This window comes from Natator depressus, chromosome 5 (genome assembly GCF_965152275.1).
Source record: "Natator depressus isolate rNatDep1 chromosome 5, rNatDep2.hap1, whole genome shotgun sequence".
NCBI classification, from domain to species: domain Eukaryota; kingdom Metazoa; phylum Chordata; order Testudines; family Cheloniidae; genus Natator; species Natator depressus.
In genome coordinates, this window is record NC_134238.1 from 60,977,051 (window position 1) to 61,000,671 (window position 23,621).

Below are 23,621 nucleotides of genomic sequence, written 5' to 3' on the forward strand. Positions count from 1 at the left end.
TTCACGTGGCAAGCCTGGGAGGGAGGGAGGAGAAGCCAAGTGGCGGCGCACTCGGGGGAAGCGGTGGTGGTGGAGCGGAGGTGAGCTGGGGTGGGGAGTGGTTCCTCCACCCCCCCCCCCCGTTACTTCCTGCGCTCCCCCCCCACACCCTCGCTCACCTCCGCTCCGCCTGCTCCCCTGAACTCGCTGCTTCTCCCTCGCCTGAGAGGGAGGGGGGAGAAGCGGAGCAGCGGCACGTTCAGGGGAGCAGGCGGAGCGGAGGTGAGCTAAGGCGAGGGGTTGCGGGGTGGGGGCAGCCCCAGGAAGCAAGGGGGAGGGGGGAATGCGGCACGCCTAGGGGAGGAGGTGGGGCTGGGGATTTGGGGAAGGGGTTGGGAAGGGGCGGGGCGAGGGGGCACCAAAAAAAAAAAGCGTGGGTGGCCAAAAATGTTTTTGCTTGAGGTGGCCAAAATCCTGGAGCCAGCCCTGCTTTTGGCATTCTTCTGCTACAAGCAAACCAATTCCAATGTAGGAAAACATCTACACTAGAAACAGTTTTAAAATGGATCATCTTAACAAACATTTACTACCTCATTCTGCCAATGGTACGACTACACAGCAGTAAAAGACCTGGAGCACAAATGTGGATGGCCTGGGTCCCCTGACTTGGGCTCGTAGGTCTTGGGCTGAAAAATGCAGTGTAAACGTTTGGGGTTGGGCTCCAGCCAGAGCTCTGAAACCCTCCCTCCCCCACTCCTTGTGACCTGAATACCTACACTGCACTACAACTTTAGCCCCGCAGCCTGAGCCTGAGACTCGGTGCTGCAGGTTTTTTATTGCTGTGTAGTCGTACCATTGGCAGAATGAGGTAGCACGTTTGTTAAGATGATCCATTTTAAAACTGTTTCTAGTGTAGACGTTTTCCTAAATTAGAATTGGTTTGCTTGTAGCAGAAGAATGCCAAAGAAATCTCTACTCCACTTGCCTATTCTAAGTGATCTTTTCCCTTCACTCTGAACAGCCAATAATTTTCCAATTGTTGTCACATTGCAATTAATTTTATTTATGGTATTTCAAAGGCAGAGTAGACTTTGTGTTGGATGAAGTTAGTTAGTGTTTATTATACCTTGTTTAAATGAAGGTTTTTTTTTTTTTGTGACATATGTTTTCTTGAATATATTTACATTTTTGCTAGGGTGGTAAAGAGCAAGACAATGCCCTAGACCTTCTGTCTGCTTCACTGGGACAAAGAGAACCTGATCCTGATGAAAACAAACCAGTTGTGGATAAAGTAAAGGTAGTAAAATATTCTCAACTTGTTCCATTTCTTTTTGGTGGTACATCTGCCTTGTCTATTTTTAATGTATTTATTTTACATAGAAGAGAACATGGTACATCATTTTCAAGCACAAGAATAATTTTAGTGAAGATAAAGCATGCCTGTATGCTATGCTTAATTTATGCAGTTTTTATTGAAGAAGTTACATGCTTAATTAACCAGTTCATTTCATATTGTCAATCTAAAAGATTTAAATACCAGGGTAGTCATGTTCAGATTCTTTTTAAATTCTGTGATGAATACATAATTACTTGATGCCATCCCAGACAATTGAAAACAATTAGAAACTGAAGTATGTTGTAGAAGAAAATCAAAAGTTTTTAATCCCAGTACCTGTGCAATCATTTCTGTGATTAAATTTCAGATTCTTCTCTAATCTTCATTTCTTAAGTGACTTAGATCACCTGTTGTTAAATTGAGTTTTATCACATTACACATCACAGAGTAAACTAATAGAGTGTTAATAATAATCTTGAAATTAATGTTCTACTGGGGTTTCTTTTCATATGTGTGTGCTCAAGCCTACCCGCACATACACTTGTCGAGACTTTACATTGTACCAACTCTTTAGATATAGAGTGTTGTATTCTTCAGTGCTCTTCCTGCCATTTCTTTGGTTGGCTAAAGGTTATATAGAAAATAATGCAAAATTCTGCTCCCAACTGCAGGGATTAAAGGCCCAAACCTGAAACACTGAAGTCAATGAAAGATTTGCCATTGATTTCACTGGGGAAGAAGTAGGCCCATGGTACAGTTTTTTTTTATTTTATTTTTTGCTGCAAAGTTTATAACCTTTAGCAGCCTAAGAAGTTGCCAAACTGACTTTGTCCATATGTTTGCACACTCTACAGCAGAGGTTTTAAAACTGTGGGGCATGCCCCCCTAGTGGGGCGCACGCCCATAGTGGGGTGCACAGGAACACTCAGGGGAGTTAGTGGTGACACCAGATGGCTTGGGCTTCAGCTCAGCGGGACTTGGGGAGGGAGTGCCCCTTTCACCCCCTAACTCACCTCTTTTTGTCTGGTTTGGGGTGATGCAACTCAAAGCGGGGGCTCAGCTCAAAAAGTTTGAAAACTGCTGCTCTGCAGCTATCAGCCTAAACTCCCAGATTTTTCAGGATGTTGCAGTTCCTGATATTCTTGGCCAATTAGGTTGTATGTTAATCAGTTCCTCTCTGGTATCTTCAGTTCTGTTCTCTACCTCCTGTAGCCTTTAATTCAGAATGTCAACATTTTGAAGGAGCCCTGGCTTAAAGTCTTAGCTTTTCCTCTTAGCAGCTCAAAACAATTAGTGTTTTTGACACATTAGACAAGACCAAATTATACACTCACTGGAATGCCATTGACACCAGTAAGATTGTACAGGTTAAAAATAAGTTCAGAATTTGGTCTCTAATTTTTAAATAATTTTGTAAAGAAAGTACTGTATACAGTGATATTAAATATCCTGCAATAAATTGCCCCAAAGGGTGTCCAACAAACTAAGAACTGATGTAATAGATTAATTATATTTTTAATGTTGGCAAGTGACAGCATGAGCCCTGGGCTGGAGATAATTTGCATGTGTTAATCATCAAGCCCAAAACTTGGTATCTCTGCATCACAGTACAGTACACACATGTTAACTGCTATACCTTTTTTTTTGTTTGTTTGTTTTTTTTTAAACACAGAAAATGTTTATAACAAATTAGGATGCTTTGTTTTCCAGTAAAAAAGAGAATTCTCTAAATTCTTCTTCGAGTGCTTGCTCATGTCCATTCAGCTTAGGGGTGTGTGTGTTCACCACATGCACCGGTGCCAGAAGCTTTTTCCCCCAGCAGTATCTATAGGGGATCAACTCCGGTGGCGCACACGTGCTGCAGTATACAGGGCACCGCTGGTGCCCCCCACCCTTAGTGACAATGCTGGAACTGTTGCTGCTTCAGCTAGTGCTGTTGCTGCTCGTTCGTACAAACTAGTTATCTCTTGTATTGTAGTGCATATAATTTTCTGTTAGTGTTTATAAATCGCTTAGCTATAGTTCGAGACTTCATAGGCCCCGAATGGGACTTTGCCTCGGATGGGGCATGCCCTGGTCCCCAGGCTTTAAGCCCTGCAGTCACTGCAAGAGTCCCATGCCTGTTAGTGATTCACACAGCAGTTGTCTGTGTTGCTTGGACCAAGGGCACATTAGTGAGAAGTGCAAAATTTGCAAGTCCTTCAAGCCAAGGACTAAGAAGGAGCGCTATATTCATTTAAGAGCACTCCTTGTGGAGTTGGCCCTCACCCCGGCCTCCTGGGGACCCTCCACTGGCTGGCACTGGTCCCCATCCGTGGTTCCGACCAAGAAGCTGGAGAAGGTGGGGCAAGGCCGGTCTCCAACCTCCTGCAAGGGAAAGGATAAAACTGGATGTGAGCAAGGTCCCATGACGGGCAACTCATCACCAATGTCAGGATCTCGGACCCACACTCCTGTGGAGTGATGTAGCCCAACCTGCTCCCCGCCAGCTACCCTGGATAGCAGCAGAGGCCTCCGTCAGCTCCGGATGCTGTCCACGGCAGAGGCCCTGCAGGTGGCACAAGGGATCATGTCCCTCCCAGTGCCGCCTACACGGCTCCTGCAGTTCCCCAGTCACAGGGTAAACCTGCGTTCAGACTGCTTTGGTCCCCACCTCAGTGGCACCGTTGCAGGGGACGTCCTGCCAGCGCTTGCCCTCCTGTAGCCACCACGCATCTGTCCGAGATAGGCAGATGCAGCGCAGCCCCATTTGGGCACTGGCAGAGAGGCTCTAGGTGCAGCTCACCGGCCACCGGGCGCAGACCTTTGGAGGCATGCACCCCCCCGGCAGGAGTTCTGGTCCCGGCACCCAGTATTTCCGAGACCGCGGTACCTCTCCATGGACCCGTCGAGGGATCGACGTTGTTATTCCTCAGACTGTCAGCAATCCCCTGGGAGGGCATCGCTGCGTGTGGGCGCTTCCCAGCATCAGGCCCGTTCCGACTCCTGGTCCCGCTCCTCATTCCGGTACCGCTCATCAGGTGCAAGACATAGATCACTGGCTCCAAGCCGTCATGGATCCGTTGAGCGTCCTAAGACCCCGTTCCAGAGCGGACTCTAGGCGGAATGACCGGCACCGGTTGGGACAGAGCTACCGGTTTGCTCCGTCCTGGTCACCTGGGAGTGACTGCTCAGGATCCAGCCTCAGTTCAGAGCGAGGTTCCCTGACGGTGGGTCAAGCTCCAGTACCGGGTATGCTGTCGGCACTGAAACTGGCCCCACGGCGTCAGGCACAGTGGCTAGTGCCATAGTACCCCTGGAACCCATGGGGGTTCACCCAGCCTTCCTAGGCTGCCCGCTCAGTTTCTGGAGTGTCAGAGACCAGCCTCGGGTGCGAGGACCCCGCAGGTCAAAGAGGGAACAAGCCACTGGACCACCAATGGTTGTGGAGGACCCTACAGTACCAGCATCTTCCTCGTCATCACCAGACAAGTCTATAACGAGACTCCCCCCTCCCCGGTTTCTCCGGATGACGCTAAAGTGCACCAAGAACTACTGAAGAGGGTTGCTGCCAACCTGGGTCTTCAGGCAGAGGAGCTAGAGGCACCTTTTGGACTCTCTCTTTGATGTGCTCTGCTCCACAGCACCGACCAGGGTGGCGCTGCCCCTTCATGCTGGGGTCTCTAAGTTCATTAATGCCCTGTGGTCATTAATCCCTCCTCCCTGCCACCCATCTCCAAGAGGGCTGAGTGCAAGTACTTTGTGCCATCCAAAGGCCACGAGTACCTGTACATCCACCCTGCTCCCAGCTCCCTAGTGGTAGAAGCTGTTAACCACAGGGAGCAACAAGGTCAACTTGGGGCTACCCCTAGGAACAAAGACTGAAAGAGACTAGACTAGTTTGGGCATAAGGTTTATTCATCTTCTAGTCTCCAGTCAAGGGTGGTCAACCATCAAGCCCTCCTGGGACGCTATGATTTTAACATGTGGCATGCCATGGCCAAGTTTGAGGGCTCTCTTCCTAAGGCTTCTAAGAAGGAGCTCCTTGGAGGAGGGCATGACTGTGGCCAGGGCGACACTCCAGGCATCGTTGGATGTGGCGGACACTGCCGGCTGAACCATGGCCTCAGCCGTCACCATGCGCTGAACATCCTGGCTGCTCCTCTCTGGCTTGTCCACAGAGGCTCAGCAGTCGATGCAAGACCTTCTCTTCGATGGGCAAACCCTGTTTGTGGAATAGATGGACAATAAGCTCTACAGCCTAAAGGTCTCCCGCACAATCCTTAAAACACTGGGCCTGTATGTTCCTAGCCCTGCCCGCAAGCAGTATAAGCTGCAGCAGGCTCAGGGCCAGGGGAGCCACCCTCACCAGGAGCCTCCCCATAAGAAATCCAGAGGCTATAAGCAGCGTCCTAGCCAACAGCCTTCGCAGGCTTCTCAGTCGAGCTTGACCCGCAATAAGCAGGCGGGCAAGTGCTCATTTTGAGGGTACGCCCAACGGCAACCTACTGGACTGTTCCCAGGATCCTCCCTCCCCTATTTTTGCCCACCATCTTTCTCCTTTCCTTCCTGTGTGGGCATCTAGAACATCAGACCTATGGGTCCTCAATATGGTGGCATGGGGTTACACCCTGCAGTTGCTTTCTACCCCACCATCCCACGCCCCCTCCCCATCCCTCTTCAGGGACCCTTCTCACAAGAGTCTCCTCGTGCAGGAGGTACAGGGGTTACTGCAGCTAGGTGTGGTGGATGCTGTACCTCCAGAGTACAGGAACAAGGGGTTCTATTCCTGTTACTTTTTAATCCCAAAGGCCAAGGGCAGTCTATGGCCCATCCTGGACCTGCGGAACTTGAACCGCTTCCTAGCGAAGCTGAAGTTCTGCATGGTCTCCCGGCCTCCATCATCCCCTCCTTGGATCTGGGAGACTGGTACGCCGCCCTCAATCTGAAAGATGCATACTTCCACATCACCATCTTCAAGGTACACAGATGCTTCCTCCGGTTTATGGTAGGTCCCAACCACTGTCAGTTTGTGGTCCACCCATTTGGCCTAGCAACAGCACTGAAGGTATTTACCAAGTACATGGTGGTGGTGGCTGTTTACCTGAGACATGGGGGTATCCAGCTCTACCCATACCTCAATGACTGGCTAGTCAAGGGCAGCTCCAGGTCCAAAGGGCATGTCACGATGCTGTTAGCCACCTGCCTTTGCCTCAGCCTGTTTGTAAACAACAAAAAATCCACATTAGTTCCGGCACAGAGGATAGAGTCCATCGGAGCAGTGCTCAACTCGACCTGCACCAGGGCGTTCCTGCTGCTGGAGAGATTCAGGGCACTGGCGGACCTCATTGCGGAAGTCTCCACGTTTCCCTCCGCATATTAGGTCACATGGCAGTGTGTGCATATGTGGTGTGCCACACCAGGCTCTGGATGCGACCCCTGCAGCTATGGCTGGAAGCGGTCTGCTCCCAGTCCAGGGACCACCTGGAAAAGGTCTTTACTGTACTTACCTCACTGCGATCGTGGACCGACCCCGGAAAAGTCCTGGAAGGAGTCCCCATCAACAGCACTCCTCACAAAGTCAAGTTGGTTTCAGAAACCACGGATGGGGAGCGCACCTCGGCACCCTCCAGACCCAAGGTATGTCGTCTCCAGAGGAGTCGATGCTAAACATAAACGTCAAAGAGCTCAGGGCGGCGCGCAGAGCATGCGCAGTCTTCCTCCCTCACCTGTCAGGCAGAGTGGTCAGAGTCCTCACGGACAACACAGCCTCAATGTTCTACATCAACAGACAAGTGGGCGCACGATCCTCGGCCCTTTGCCAAGAAGCACTCCGTCTCTGGGACTTCTGCATCGACCACAGAATCCATCTAGAAGAGTCACCTACCGGGTGCCAAGAACACGCTAGCAAATCACCTAAGCAGGGACTTCTCCTCTCACCATGAGTGGATGCTCCACCCAGAGGTAGCCGGCATGATCTTCCAGAGGTGGGGAACTCCCCAAGTGGATTTGTTTGCCACCAGGTAGAACAGGAGGCGCCACAGGTTTTGCTCCAGATGGGGTCTGGGCAAGGGCTCCCTCTCAAATGCCTTCCTCCTGCTCTGGACAGGAAGCTTGATGTACGCATTCTCTCTGATTCCGCTCATCAGTAAGGTCCTAGCCAAAATCAAGAGGGACAAGGCACAGGTTATCATAATCGCTTTGGCATGGCCTCGCCAGCACTGGTTCAGGATGCTATCAAGCTTGTCAATGATCCCTCCCTGGTCCCTGCCAAACTGACCAGATCTGCTGTCATAGGATCACGGTCAACTCTTGCACCCCAACCTCACGTCACTCCACCTCATGGCGTGGATGTTGCGTGGCTGAACACTGAGGAATGGGCCTGTTCGGAAGGGGTCCAGAAGATCCTCCTCAAGAGTAGAAAGCCCTCGACTGGCAAAGTAGATGAGATTCTCTTGCTGGGCGGCCAAACAGGGCATCTCCCCTTCACATTCGAAGTGTAGTCGATCTTAGACTACCTGCTTCATTTGAGGAACCAAGGACTGGCGCACTCCTCTATCAGGGTGCATTTGGTAGCCATTTCTGCCTTTCATCACCAATCAAAGGGCAGACTGTGTTCTCCCATGACATGACTGTCAGGTTCCTCAGAGGCCTCGAAGGCTTTTTCCTGAAGTTCGATCCCCGGCCCCTCAGTGGGATCTCAACTTGGTTCTGTCCAGGCTCATGGGTCTGCCTTTTGAGCCTTTGGCCTCGTGCTCACTGTCTCACCTATCATGGAAGGTAGCTTTCCTGGTGGTGGTGACATCAGCAAGGTGAGTCTCCAAGCTGCGAGCCCTGACCTCAGAATCACCATACATGGCCTTCTATAAGGACAAGGTCCAGCTCTGGCCCCACCCAGCTTTCCTTCCCAAGGTGGTGTCTACTTTCCACATGAGCCAGGACATCTTCCTTCCGGTCTTTTGCCCTAAGCCGCAGGAGAGTAGTGAAGAGAGGCATGTTCACGCTTTGGACGTAAGAAGGGTCCTGGCTTTCTACCTAGATCAGACAAAGCCTTTCTGTAAGTCGACTCAGCTTTTCATCTCTGGAGCTGATAGGATCTGTATTTCTAAATGGATCACCTCTTGCATTCGGACCTGCTATGAGTTAGTGGGAGTCCCTCTGCTGTCGATCGTCAGAACCTACTCGACCAGAGCGCAGACATCTTTGGTGGCCTTCCTGGCACATTTCCCAATCCAGGACATCTGTTGAGCCATGATGTGGTCCTTGGTACACACGTTCACAGCCCACTTTGCCATCCCTCAGCAGGCCAAGGATGATGCTGGGTTCAGTGGAGCTATGTTGCAATCTACACGTCTGTGAACTCCTACCCACCTCCTGGGGTACCTCTTGGGAGTCACCTACGTTGAAATGGACATGAGCAAGCACTCGAAGAAGAAAATACAGTTACCTTTTCCATAAATGGTGTTTTTTTGAGACGTGTTGCTTATGTCCATTCCACAACCTGCCCTCCTTCCCCGCTGTTGGCGTTTCCAGCAAGAAGGAACAGAGGGTAAGTGGAGCCAGTGGCTCCCCTTATACTGTGGCATGTGCGCACCACTCCAGGGGTCACCAGAGTCCGTCCCTTACAGATACTGTGGAGGGGAAAAACTTCCGGCACCGGTGCATGTGGCGAGTACACACACACGCACACACCTAAGCTGAATGGACATGAGCAACACCTCTCGAAGAACACCAGTTACGGAAAAAGGTAACTGCCTTTTTTGACTGTAAATGGCTAGTTATTTTTTAATATGTGCTGAAGAATATACATATATCTAATCAAATACCACATAAAGCAGCCTAAACAAAAGCATACAGATTTGATTGCAGAATGAATGCTTCCCTCTTTCATATTGCATTCAGAAATAGTGATCTTAATCATCTTCATTTTAATCATATTTATGTTTAAAACCATCTCTGGCGGCAGCTAATTCTTATTCCTAACTAATAAGAGACAGACCACTGACATTTGTGATATTTGGCTGACAAGAACCTTGCATTTTTATACATTCTGAGCATGGCTGAGGAGCTGCAACACAAAGCAATGGCATTATAAGAATGTTAACCTTGTGTTTGAACTAGTGCAGTAGGTGGATGAGTTCTAATGTGGTGGCATACTGTGTTGAACACTTAGTAAGCAGTTGAGTTATCTTGCTGAGAAGCAGAACTGAAAATGTATTTGAAGAAAATAGTATCTGTTGTCATATTGGGATTTTTAACATATTAAAATGGTATATCTGTTGAGAGGCAACAATTTTTCAAGCTTTATACCCACAATGTAGGGTTCATGGTTAAACAAATATATACACGTTTCCACTGATGCCTCAACTCTAGTGTATAAAAATGTTTGTTCTCCTAGAATATTTATCTAAAGTACTTTTATAAGACCTCCCACTCAAAAAATTCTCTGTTTAATAAAGTCATCCTAGCATATCTATTAGTTTGGGTCACCTATTGTATGATATGCAATTACAGAAGCAATAAATTACAGATTACTCTTACTAGACCCCATCATTCCAATGGAGGAGATCAGTAAGTGTTGTTTGTTTCATATTCTTAGGAACGTGCTAAATCTGAACACCACGAAAAACTTGGGGACAGAGATGATACAATCCCTCCTGATTACAGGCATATTCTGGATTCAGATGAGCAGGTAAACAGACCAAATACCTCAGTGGCTGCATTCTGAATTTAGATTCAGTCATCTTAACACAGTGCAACAAGTCAGTTTTCCCATCAGTAGAGTTGTGTGAGCAACCATTGGAGTTACATGAGTGACTCATATCTATTGGCATTACCTATATAAATCCCCCACAATGAAGATGGGAGAATAAATCCCCAAACCATTATGTGTCTGATGCAAAGAAAATGGACTGTTCCTTTTACATTGATCAAAATCAGAATGGTTAAGCCACTTCAAACAGCCATCAGTGATCAATGCAGCCAGGAAGTACTGGGATCCACCTGGCTGAAAATCAGGCCCAAGGTGTCTCAAGTTGAGCACCCAAAAACAAGGCAACAAAACTAGTGGACACTCTTGAAAACTTAGGCCTTAAAATCACTGTGACTATTATTCCCTTCTCATCTTAGTAAAGTATTGTAAGATCTGTGGATGAAAAACATTACATAAATACTGTTTTTGTGGAACCTGGAAGAATAAAGTCTTGTGAAGCTGTCACTGATTTTACTGAATCACTGCCATGCCAAGGGAGTGAATGATCTTGCTCAACAAATTGGAGCCAGACAAAGTGTGTCCCAACCAATTCTCCAACTGGAAGGATACAGGGTGAGATGCAGAGTCTTCAGGGGGACATTAAAGCAAAGGAAAAACATGAGATCACAAGAATCTGATAAGGAGGCCGTGTAGGTATAATAAATGGATTGTGAAGTAGATAGGACAGTAAACATCATAAATAAAATTACTGTGAATAGTAACTAATACTGTCAAGTGAAGAATGTAAGAGCCTATTTTACTTTCAGTTTGATTCATCAGCTCAAACTAAGGGTTATATAATAAATGCAACCATTTCATCCATCTGCTTTTTAAGGGTAAACCAGTAAAGTCAACAGCAAAGGAGGATGTGAAACCCAAAGAACCAAAGGTAAGTCATTACAGGTTTATTCTGCACTGACCCCTTCCTGACTGTGCTCTGAATCGAATGATTCAATAGCACTGTATATTGCAAATTCTCAAAAATGCTGTTGAATAGATGTAGAAATATTGTGCTTATTTAAGTGAGAGTAAATACTTTCAAATGGGCAACTCTTATAATGTAGATATTATACATACAAAACTACATTAAAAGAATGTTAAGTTTGTAAAGTCAAGTACTGAAAAGTTCAGAAATGCCAGTATTAAGGCTGCATGTGCAGTCTGGCAATCAAAAGTAGGCAGACCTACCAGCTTCACCTGTAATAAGAACATGGGGACCAAGATTTTCAAAAATGAGTTCTTAAAAGAGTATTTAAGAACCTAAATAAGTAGCCTCACTTTCAAAAAGTGCTGAGCGTTAATAGCTCTTATTGATTTCAAAATAGTAGCATTTTTTGAAAATGAAGAAACTGGGTTAGGTCCTTAAATATGGATTTGGGAGTCAATTTTTAAAAATTTCAGCCGTGTGATTTCAAGGAGCTGTATCTACACTGGGAACAGAACTATGCTGTCTGAACAGCTCTGTGGATTGGGCATAAGTGCTAAGGATTTTTTTGGTTGGTTGGTTTTTTGCTTTAGTTGATCATTTTAGAGTCCAATCTGTGACTCCTTTTGCATTCCATGCTTTATGACTGATGATAGTTTCTATTGCAGAAGCCTACAGATAACTCTGCAGCTATTGCTGCTCTATCAGGGGACTTTGATAATTGTGCAAAAACTCCTGCCACACCACAAGACTCAAAGGTAGGACATTTTTCTCCCAAAGGATTTGCAAAATAGTATATTTGCAGGACCCCCACAGGCATAGGTTTGCATTACGTTTCTTTGTTTTGGCTCTATTTGTGTTTAGACTTACACTCTCCCGTATAAGAGCATTTGAGAGGGTAACTTAAAGGGACATGTCAAGGCTTCATTGTTGGTCTGACATACTTTTAGAAGAAGTGTGAGAATTAACTGGGTTCAAAAAAGAACTCAATAAATTCATAAAATCATTGGCTATTAGCCAAGATTGTCAGGGCTGCAACCCCATGCTCTGGGTATCCCTAAACCTCTGACTGCCAGAAGCTAGGACTGGATGACAGGGAATAAATCACTTCATAATTGCCTTGTGCTGTTCCTTCCCTCTGAAGCATCTGGCACTGGCCATTGTCATATGAAAGGATACTGGGCTAGACCATGGGTATGGGCATTCTTATGTTCTTATCCAGGGGATCCCAGTTTTTTCAGTTTTCTTCCTTGGATGAAGATCAGGAGGAAATAAGAGTAGATATATAAGTAGGGCTGGAGTTGGGTGTGGCCTTGACAGTGAAGGATAGGAGGGAGGGATAGCTCAGTGGTTTGAGCATTGGCCTGCTAAACCCAGGGTTGTGAGTTCAATCCTTGAGGGGGCCATTTAGGGATCTGGGGCAAAAATTGGGGATTGGCCCTGCTTTGAGCAAGGCGTTGGACTAGATGACCTCCTGAGGTTCCTTCCAGCCCTGATATTCTATGATTCTATTCTATGAAGACAAAAATCCTATTGAAGTAATTTTCAGAGCAACGAGAGAGGAAGGTGGATTTCAGTAGCAGCATTTGTATAGACTGGGGTGGGACAAGAGGAAACGGGGAGGCAGAGAGAAGAAATCTTGACTTTATTACTGCAAGAATGACCAAGGTTTAGGTGTAGGTTGGAACAAAGAGGAAAGTGAAGGTGTTGTAGAAGTATTGATAGAAGGGCAGACTTGACAGAGTCTGAAGAGAGCTTGGATGTGTGAGGGAGCAGGGGAGAGAGAGAATTCAAATACAACATCAACATTGCCAGCCCATTTGTTGGGGAGGATAAGGGAGTTGACAGCAGGGATGAAGAAGCAAGAAGAGGATTTGGGATACAAACTGACCTGTTCATTTTTCATCATATTGAGTATGAGATTGTGGTAGGACATTCACTTGGAAAGGTCAAAGATGCAGGTGGAGATGTGAGACTGCGCAGAATGGGAAAGGCGGGTGGTAAGGAGGTACGTTTGGGAGTCAGCAGCATAGAGATGGTGCCATAGATAAATCTTTGGGAATGGATGCTGCTGCTCTGGAGAATATAGAGGGAGATGAGGGAGCTGATATGTGACTAAATCTGGAATTGGAGAAAAGCACTGTGAATGTCAAACTTCCTTCATGCTTGCTGTCCCCCTCAATCCACTTGGGCTGAGCCAGCAAAACAGCACTCTCGTGGCCTTTTGTATCATTGGAAAAATGGATCCATTCTAAATAGCTCATTTGACGTGACCAGAACACACTGGGGTGATTGGGGGATATTAAGTGCTAAGTTTCACAAACTGTGTTGTTAGATTTTCTAGAACTGCTCACTGCTGGCTAAATTAGGTTTCATTTAGTCAACACCTATATCAATTTCTTTGCTCCGATTAGCTGCCTCTCCCTCCCCTTGATAAATAACCACCCCTAGCTCCCTCACCCACAGACAGAAGAAATCGCATCACCTGAGTGGGTGAAGAGCCTTCGTTCTCCACCGGCTTCCCACAGTCACAGCACTGTCTCCATGCCAGTTCTTCCCTGCCTCACTCCTTGCCACCTGATGTGATCCACTTCCCCTGCTTGTTTCCAGCCTCGGGGCCAAATTGGGAACTGGCAGCAGTGGAGGGTGTCACTTTAGGAGCACAGTGTGGGAGAGGAATGGGGACTCTCAACTGGGAAGAGGCAAATATGGTTGGGATTTTGACCACCTGAGAGTCCGGACTCAGCCTGGCCTCCCAGCAGCCAAAAATGAATTTTCCTGTCCAGCACAGCAACTTCTACTGGCCTCCTTGGAAACGGAGCCAGTTCACAAGCGACCCCTGTGAGTTATCTGGTTTTCTCAAGGTTAAGACGTAAAACACCCAATTACTGAGAGACACATACCAGTAATGTCCCATTTCAAACATTTACTGTGATTTTGTCACGTGATTTTCTTGTTTGTTCCATGCTGCCAGTAAGAAATGCCCTATTAAACTGCAGGATACAGTTCCCAAAAAGGGAGGTGATTCTGTTTCCAGAGAGGCCCGCTGACTAAAGCAGAACAATAGGAAGCTGCCTGGTCACCTCCTGGCTTCGGGATGGAGACAGCGACAAGGTTTAACTACATCTCTCTTTCCAGTGATGGAGGACTTTTCTCAGGACTCCCCAGCATTGATAGGAGAATAAACAACAAAATTCCCTTTGTTACATGAGTTCAACCATTGCTAAATACATTAAATAAAATATATTCCTGAACTGTAAATACTAATTTATTAGTTCGCATTCACTGCTTGACAATGCATCCTGTTCATCTCCTCCAAATAAACTTATTTTTTTCCACTAGGACAAGAAGAGTGGTTATTTGGGGCTGTTCTCTGGACTTGTCTCAGATCTCTTAGCAGTTGTTGGCACTGATTTTTATGACTCTGTACCCTGACCCATTTAACCCTTTCCTTAACCTGACCCTTTCTCACACTGTATCTGATTCAAGTGTTAGCCTAATCCTAGAAAGGAACTCTTTGCTTGAGTAATCAACAAAGCTAAATGAGAGTAACTTATTTCTTTCTTTCCAAAACCCCTTCTTCCTCAGCATGCGCACACAACATGAACCGTACGTCTTCAGTAAGCCATCTAAAGATATGATGTCTAAATAAATGGTTCAAGTCCCATAAAAATATAGTTTGTCTATCTGTGGAGTGAGGGGTAGATTCTCAGGTGCAGTGCACCTGCTTTGTACTGAAGATGGAATCTGGCCACGTAGCCAGTACAATAGGCCACCAGACGATCAGCTTCATTATCTCTGCCCTTTCTGCTGCCAGACCACAGGGCTTCTCAGTACTTAGACAGGGATGTAGCCCAAATATTCTAGATTCTATTTGATTCTGGAAGATGGTAACTCTTCTTTCTCTTTGTTTGAAAGTGAATTTGTTTCTGATGACAGGTGTCAGGATTAGAGGACAAAAGTGGAAAGGAAGCTGCCACCACAAAACCAGCCACAAAGGATGGTGGAAAACCTGAAGATCCTAAAAAGGTAGAACCAAGTCCTAATATGAATAGGACTGGATTGTTGAACAATATGAGTGTGGAGATGGGAAACTTGGATCTGGAACCATTTTATTTGGACATTAGCGTTCTCAAATAATAGGTTCTGTTTGACCCACCTTTGTATGTATGAAAGGGAGTGGCACTTAACTATTTCTGGAGATGCTGTGGACCTGCTTTGGCTTAAAAAGGTGTCTGCTTCAAAGGAGGGCAAATCCCATGCAGCATACCAGGTAGATGTGGGCTCTGTCTAGTCATATGTTCCTCAAGACACTCAAACTCCTCATTTTCACCTTCAGAGCTTCCTGTCCACAGTCCTGTGCTTGTCTGTCACAGCCCTCCTCACCCCACTCCCTTTGTCTACTTCTCCCACTTGTGATTCCATCCCTTCTTTCATCTCCTCTGTCTGGAGCAACCTTTCTCCTCTCCTGCTTCCAGTAACCTTATTCTCCTATGTCAAGTCCCTCGTCTTCTCCCCTTTTGTCATATGTTGTATCTAATCATTAAATAAAAGCATCTGTGCCTGTATATAAATATGTATGCAGAATGAATTTGGTGGATAGGGAAGGTGTGTGAATTTTTTATGTAGTGCATGTCTATAGATGGATATATACTTAATATAAGCAAAACCGCAGAAAGGACCTCAAATGTTGCTTGGATTTTCAGCAACCCGTAAAGGATCATAGAAACTGGAATTAGACATGGAAAAGACCTAGCCCAGTTAATTAACTGATCTACCATTTATTCCTATGAGCCAGACTTATAACATCATGTATATCATATTTTTTCAGTGATTGTGATGAATGGCATTTTTCTTTACCAGGAAATTTTGCTTTCCAAGGCTTTTGTTTAACAACAGTTGAGCTGATTTGCAAATTGTAATTTAAAAGCATTGCATCAGGAGCATTTTATACTAGCAGTTAGGAGGACATTTTCTAACATTAAAAGTTGTCTGGCTGCCGATAGCTATTGCCTATAGCTGTGGCCCAGTAGATGTCAAGATAATAGTGAGGGAGGAGATCAGCCACACATGCCAAAATAAAATATGGGATACAGAAAAATAAGGAGAAATGGACCCACATGAAGTTACAAATACATTTTGCGGAATGATGGCCTTTTTTTTTTTTTTTTTTTTTTTTTCTTCTTCTCCCTGTTACTGCTGATGAGCATGTCTCACAGATGCAGATCATTTAGATGCTGTCATTATCACTTCTAATCTATAATTGTTATGTTATTTTGATTCTTAATCTGAAACAGTAAATTATAGCTCATCCATGCTGTGTTTTACTTTTCCTTTTTAGGCAAAGGAGCAGTCCTCCAGTGCAAAATCCGAGAGCCAAAAAACAAGTTAAACTTTAATATTACAGTATTGGGTAAGATTTCTCTTTAACCCATTGTCTTTATGGTAACTAAGAGGATCTGCTTTAATGAACCATAATTACATTAATGAGATGAGACCATTTGACAAGCCCAACTGGAACCAAGTTGTAGTTCACTTTTAGACCAAATACGCAGGACTTCACTGTAGAGAATCCTAGACAGGAAATCCCTGCTATCTCCTCTAGCACAGGCTCCTCTCAACTCCCACCAAACCAGAACAGAATTGGTTCCTGCAATTCATTTTCAAGAGCTTTTGGATAGTTTAATTTTAAATATTTCAAGTGATGCCACTGCTTCCTTTGTGAGACCATTTCACCGACTAATAACCTTCACTGTCAAAAAGTTATTCCTAATATTCTATCTAAAGAGTCTTTCTTCGAGTGCTGGTCCCTCGGTGTATTCCACTGTGGGCATGCACGCGCTCTATGTGGCCAGAGAAGTTTGAAAGCGTGTCCGTTGGTCTACACATGCACACTTGCTCACCTCCATGCCTCCGACTGAGGAGATAAAAGGCGTTGCAGACTGACGACCTCTTCAATTCCTTCTCAGCGCCACATGGGTCCAGGTTGGAACCTCCAGTGTCCAAAGCTTCAGCTTTCTCCTTTTTCTGTGAACATATCTATGTCTATTTATTGGTAAAGAGTTTTTGAAGTGTTTAGTGTTTATAGTTTTATCTGATAACCAGAAGACACTAAAGGTAGTTAGCCTCCCCATCATGAGAAGCCCCCACCCCCGTTCCTCATGTGGGATACTGGACTATGCCCAGGACACAGGGCTTCAAAATTTGTGCTTCCTGCTTGTGATCCTTCTCGGTCAGCGACAACCACCAACACTGCTTGCACTGCCTCAGGGAAACCCTCAATACACCACCAAGGTCCACTGTCTGGTATTAGTTCCCCAGTCATACACAGAAACAGCAAAAACTTCACTTTAGGAAGCATCTAACGAACAAGCCATGAGGCTGCAATCGGGCCCAGGCCAGGGAACCCTCTCACCCCACCCTGTACATCTGCCTGACTCAGCAAGGAGTGTGCCTTGTACCGTGACATCCAACTCAGGAGCAAGGGAGTCCACACGTATGCCTCACTGGGGTCTTGTCAAGAGAGCAGGGAGCATTCTCACAAGCATGAAACTAAATCCTCCTTCAAATGCACTTTGAAAAAATCAGATTCAACCCTGCCTAAACTGAACAAGTCTCCAAGCTCAGCCCAAGAGAACTTAGTATGTCCTAAGTCCTAGGGGTATGACAAGAAAGATCAAAAGTCTAGGGCTCTGTCAGCACTGGATCGTGACCAGGTAGCTGTGGTGCCTCTTGTACCACCCAAGCACAAACCCCAGGCTCTGTTGGCACCAATGAAGAGCAGTTACTAAGAGCATCAGTTATCTGCGGTACTGACTGTATTCCATGGCTATGGCACAGATTGTCTCTGCTGTGACTCCTCTAGTTCAGGCAAACAGGACCCCTCAGGCTCTGGGAAGAGCTGAGACCTACGCTCCTCCCTGAGGACATCTTCACTTTCCCAGGTCCAGTGTCTCCTGCTCCATTGGGTCACTCCCTCTCGTCCATCCACGCATTATGCTTTTGACTTCTCCGCTGATGCATCCTCTGGAATGGCAGTCCTTCGTTCGGCTCTGCCATCTGCATCTTTGCACCCTTCTCCTAATTGAGTATAGCTTGTCAGTCATCCACAGCAGAATACACGTAGGGACCAGCACTCGCAGAAGAAGAGAAAGATACTTACCTTATAGTAACTGAAGGTGCTTTATTCCACTACCTGCCCTCCTTGCTGTCTGCTTCAGATCACTGTTTTGTTCACAGTGGAAAAGGAAGTGGAGAGGAAATCTGTCTGCTCCCCCTTTATCTCAATGGTGAGAGGCATGAGGTGAGCAAGGGTGCGTGTGCGGACCAACAGACAATGCTTTCAAAATTCTCTGGCTGTGGAGCTCATACCTACCCACAATGGAATACAGATAGGGACCACATCTCGAAAAACCTCCAGTTACTATAAGATAAGTAACTTTCTCTTATCTCTTTATTCCTAGATATACCCTCTAGTACGATGATACTTTATCTTGAGATTTACACCCTTAAAATATGCACAGGCAATTATATTAACTATTAGTCACCAATTAGTTATATGTAAGGCCCTACCAAATTCACAATCCATTTTGGTCAATTTCATGGCCAGAGGGTTTTTTAATTAGTTGATTTTATGTTTTCAGATGTTTACATCTGAAATTTCATGGTGGTGTAACCGTGGGGTCCTGACCCAAAAGGAGGTCATGGGGGAAGGGTTGCAAAGCTGTTGTAAGGGGTTGCGGGATTACCACCCTGCCTTCAGAGCTGCCTCTGAAGGCAGCGCAGAAGTGAGAGCTTTCTGCAGCCAGGGGAGGTACCTGGAGGTGGGTCTGATCTCCACCTGAGAGCAGCCATGCAGGGGAAGAGGAAGTCCCATCCCTCCACAGACTGGCCGGGATTAGCAGTTGGAACCTGGTACATGGTAGGAACCCCTGGCTGGGGTGCCCCCAGCCCTGGTCTTGCCACTCCCTTCCAGTAGCTAGATATCTTAGGGAAGGTCTGATTTCATGGTCCTTGAAGTCTTTTTCAAGGCTGTGAATTTGCTAGAGCCCTAGTTATATGGTATATATTTAGACCTTTTAATCTTTCCTCCTAATACTGTCCCCAAAGCCTTTAATCATGTTTATTGCTCTCTGAGTCCCTTCTAACGTGTTGATCTATGTGTCATTGATGTCCCCAGAAGTAAACACAGTTTTCTACGTGTAGAGACATGGTGAAATCCAATGTGAGAGAGGTTTTTGGTCATTATCTTCAATGGAGCCAAGATTTCACCCATAGACAGGACTTATCAGTTCTCTGTATGTGCAGCCCAATATCATCTTTGTCTCCTTTTGGATTATTACACTGCATATGATAATATCTAAATCACTTTTGGTATTACTTCTTCCTGAGATTCTTTCTCTGTGTTGTGTATTATTATCCTCAGATAAAGTAGCTTATGTTTTTTCAAGTTGAATTTCTTTTTACATGTCGTATGTTTTACTGAATTTCTTCTCTGGAACCATTTTTTTTCTTCCAGGTGATCGGCACATAGTGTAAAAAGTCTTCATTCTGCTGGTGGCAGTTATTCCCAAAGAACAAAAGCTAATGCAAGAGCGTGAGGTTATTCTGAGTGGTTTTTGTACAGTGGTATTTGCTGGAGGTTTTTCATATCATATTTCCAGGAATGAATTAGGGTGTTTTTTGTTTTTTTTTCCTAATCACTCATGTTATTGTATTGATACATTTTGAAACTTTTTTGTAATTTCTTCAGTTCTGAGAGGGAAAGGATGCTTTATATTTGTAAGAAGTCTATTTCATAAGAACTTAATAGCAATTCCAGAAACAGCCTGCAAATTTTTGCACATAATCTCCACATAGTGCCTGTAAATGTCAGTAGAGTTCTCTAGGTATGTGCTAGTATTTTTAACATTGCAATGAATGCATTAAGCATTCTAGGAATGTAATGAGTTTTGGTTATCCTTGGCCTTTCTAGGCTGGCTGTATAAGGTATTTCTTTGGGTGAATTATTGGTGAGAAATCATAGGTCAATCACAGATATTTACAGGATGGCAAATTAATAGATGTATCATCTCATGGACTCCTAATAATAAAATATCAAAAGTCTGGACAGTGCCTTTGTTGCAGTGTAAAAAAGAGTCTCCATTCTCTCAAATTACGTCACTACAACTGTACTCTTATCCTCTTTGTGCCAGGAGTTTCCTGACTACAGATGCTAATGCGAGTCACCTGCACTCCTGGCCATATCATACTGCAAGAGAGGGAAAGGGGGGCCCTGGAACTTAGCAAGAGTCAAATGAATGGGAGCTCCAAATCAACAGAAAGTGTGGCATTTCTGCAATAATACCAAGTCTCTGCCTCTCCATCCTCTATTGAAACTCCCAAAATGGGTGCAAGAGCAGAGCAGAAGTTAATCCTATAAGGAATGGCATTAACTTCCATGAACTATATTTACATGGTCCCCAGGGAAACAGCTGGCAAAGAGCAGCCATTCCCTGGCAACCACATTGTAATGCTGAAGATGAGGATATTCTGTGAGCTGTTGCAGATGTGCTACTTTCCCCAGTTTCTGTGGGGTTTTTCTCTTCTTTGTGCCTCACAGCAGAGGGAAGCATAGTGCTATAAGTGCAAGATTCTGGTGTCCTTACTCACAATGAGTAACACTGTAAACAGTTTAATTGACTTCAAGGAACTACTCAGTGAGAGGTAATGGTAGAGGAAATGTTAGCCAGGATTTCAAAATCTGGTCCTATCTATCTCGTGTTCCAGACAACCATTTTCCAAAGACCTAATATGGAGGATAATCAGAATTATGACAACCTGACAGTCTGTGTTGAGAGCCTGTGTCACACTAATAAAGTTTTTAGAATGCATTACTGTGTATGTCCTATTGTTTTTATCATCCTATTTCCAATTGTGTATTATTGAACAACTCACTTAAGACAACAGAAGTATGTCCGGTAGAAATCATTTAAAAAGTAGGCTTTGGGGTATTAAAAATGAATGCAGTGCTTTGTGCAAAATCAGTTAAATGTCTGTCATCAGATCTTCATGAAAACCAAATGTATTAACACCATGAACGTAAAATCAATTCAGAGATATAGCTACTTTTCTTTTTTTTTTTTTCATGTCCACCTAGAGCATTCTCAGTCTTCTCTTTTCTGCAAGTAGTTAGTTACTTTGTAGTTGTATAGTATAGTTAGTTTTAGGTGAAAGGATTGTGTTTTTTCCCTCTCTTCCCTATGGGAGACTTGTCTTCTCCTGACAGGGCAGGCCTCTCTTGCCAGGAGGCTGTACTGATAAGCAAGGGGATTCCAAGTGTGTCTGTTGCCTGGAGGAGTCCCATGTCTACCAGAAGTGTTCCTTCTGTCTGGCCCATAAGTCCAGGGCTAAGAAAAATGGAGATAAATCTCGGACTGTTGGCCATGGATTGCTCCCAGCAAACACCTTCTGAGCCAGGTCAGGAGACCCCTTCCCCCCAGCTCCCATACAACTGTCCCCAGACAGATGCAGCGGGCTTCAACCTCAGGGCATGCTGCCCCTAAGGGAAAGGGAAGTCTTGGGAGCCTGCTGGGAAGACTCCCTGAAAGAGGAACACAGACTATATCTAAGGAGCCAGCTCCACAAAGAGACCAGGTCCCCCTCGAGGTCCTCAGTCCCGGAGAGTACCATTAAGGCCAAAGACGCTTCCTTTGGTACCGGCAGGCCCAGGAAGCTTCAAGGAAAGGAAGCACAGCCCCAATAGGGCACCTGTACGCTCTGCCAGTAAGGAGGGTACCATTGAGCACAGGGTACCATTGAGTTTGACTCAGCTATTGGCACCAAAGCATCCCACTCAGCCATTGGTGCCGTCATACCTTAACCCAGCCATCAGTACTGATGCAAGCAGCTCAGCAGGGGGTACTGGTGCAAGCAGTACCTTCAGCACCAAGCAAACATCAGTGCCTGATACCTACCAAACGTGCAGTATGCCTATCATCATCGGCTTCGGCAATCTCGGCTACAGCGTCTGTACCAGATTCTTTTCTGGTACTGCAGGAATTCTGATACTTGAAGAATCTCCCTGTGTTGGATGAACCAGTGTCTCTGTGGTGGGTGGACACTGAGTATCTCTTGGTGCCAAGACCTCTGTCTTTGAGAGGCCGTTCTTGGCACAGGAATTGGTCAAGGATTCAAATCCTCCCACTCTTCTGGATTTACAGCTGAGCCCTTAGTCCACCTCCCTTACTTTGGTGACTGCCTTGTCCATTTCCACCAGGCTTGGGAGCAGAGAATCATGGACCAATGGGTCTTGGAGGTCATAGCATCGGGTTACAGTTTTTGACACTCCCTTCCTTTCACCCTCTTTCCACATCCGTCTTCAGGGATCCCTCTCACAAGCTTCTACTGAGTCAATAGAACCAGTCCCTTCTTCTCACAGGGGTAGGGGGTTCTATTCAAAATATTTCCTAGTGCCAAGGAAGGATGGAGGTTGGAGGCTGATCTTTAATCTAAGGCAGTTAAACAAGTTCGTGAAGCCTCAAAAGTTCAGGATGGTGACTCTGGCAACTGTAATTCCTTCACTTGAGGAAGGGGATGGGTTTTTCATCCCTTGACTTGCAAGATACCTACTTCCATATCACTATACATCCAGCGCACAGGATATACCTACAATTCACCATAGGCCAAGATCATTTTGAGTACCGAGTGCTCCCCTTTGGCCTATTCTCAGCCCCAAGGGTGTTTTTGAAGGTTCTAGCAGTAGTGGCAGCTTATCTTTGGTAGGAAGTAATCGTCGTCTTCCTGTACCTAGATGACTGGCTACTCAAGGGCCGCTCCTTCGAGGCAGGTTATCATCCACACAGAATGGTACAGGACTTCGCTCTGTACCAAGAGTTGGGTCTACAGCTGAATGTAAAGAAATCCATGTTGGTACTCATACAAAGGATACAGTTTATAGGGGCATACTTGAACTCACTGAAAGCCAGAGCATACCTCCCTTTGGACAGATTTGCAACTTTGTCAGGTCTAGTAGGGACAATTCAGAGAAGCCCTCAGACCTCTGTAAGGAACGGTCTTCAACTCTTGGGCTGTATGGCAGCTTGCATCTCTGTGGCCAGTTATGCAAGGCTACACTTCTGCTGCTGCTTCCAGAGTTGGATCAGAACTACCTAGTCTCCAACCAGGGACAGGCAGGTGATGGTCCACTTGCATGTAAAGAACTCTGTAAACTGGTGGAGGAAGCAACTGAATGTCTGTCCAGGCATCTCTTTCTTTTGCTCAACCCCATCAGTGACTCTAACAACTGACGCATCCTTGTTAGGATGGGAAGCCCGCTTAACACCCTTGCAGTTCAGGGCAGATGGACAGCCCATGAAAACAGTCTCCACATCAACCTGTTGGAGCTCATGGCAGTAAGAAATGCTTGCCACCATTTCCTGCTGCTCATTAGGGGCAAAGTAAATAGGGTTATGATAGCCCACGTGTTCTGCATGTTTCACATCAACAAGCAGGGAGGCACAAGCTCCTCCTCCTTGTGTGCCAAAGCCATAAAGCTTTGGAACTGGTGTACAGCTCACCATGTCCAGATTTCAGCACTCCCCCTCCTAGGCATCCAGAACACCACAGCTGATGCCCTCAGTAGACACTTCTCCTGTGACTACAAATGGGAG

The 23,621-nt window shown here is 45.7% G+C and overlaps 1 protein-coding gene across 13 annotated transcripts in view; it reads left to right on the forward strand.

The window, feature by feature from the left end:
- The window catches only part of CAST (calpastatin), a 103,452-nt gene extending 82,615 nt beyond the window's left edge, over nucleotides 1-20,837 (forward strand). For 12 of the 13 annotated variants that reach the window (XM_074952883.1, XM_074952887.1, XM_074952880.1 and 9 more), the window contains 7 exons: nucleotides 1,175-1,276; nucleotides 9,894-9,986; nucleotides 10,882-10,935; nucleotides 11,640-11,729; nucleotides 14,911-15,000; nucleotides 16,313-16,384; nucleotides 19,490-20,837. In XM_074952883.1, coding sequence (XP_074808984.1) covers nucleotides 1,175-1,276; nucleotides 9,894-9,986; nucleotides 10,882-10,935; nucleotides 11,640-11,729; nucleotides 14,911-15,000; nucleotides 16,313-16,363 — 480 coding nt within the window. In that variant the 3' untranslated portion in view covers nucleotides 16,364-16,384; nucleotides 19,490-20,837. The remainder of the gene's footprint in view (nucleotides 1-1,174; nucleotides 1,277-9,893; nucleotides 9,987-10,881; nucleotides 10,936-11,639; nucleotides 11,730-14,910; nucleotides 15,001-16,312; nucleotides 16,385-19,489) is intronic. The other variant, XM_074952881.1, reaches the window with a different exon arrangement.
- Nucleotides 20,838-23,621: the final 2,784 nt, after the last annotated feature.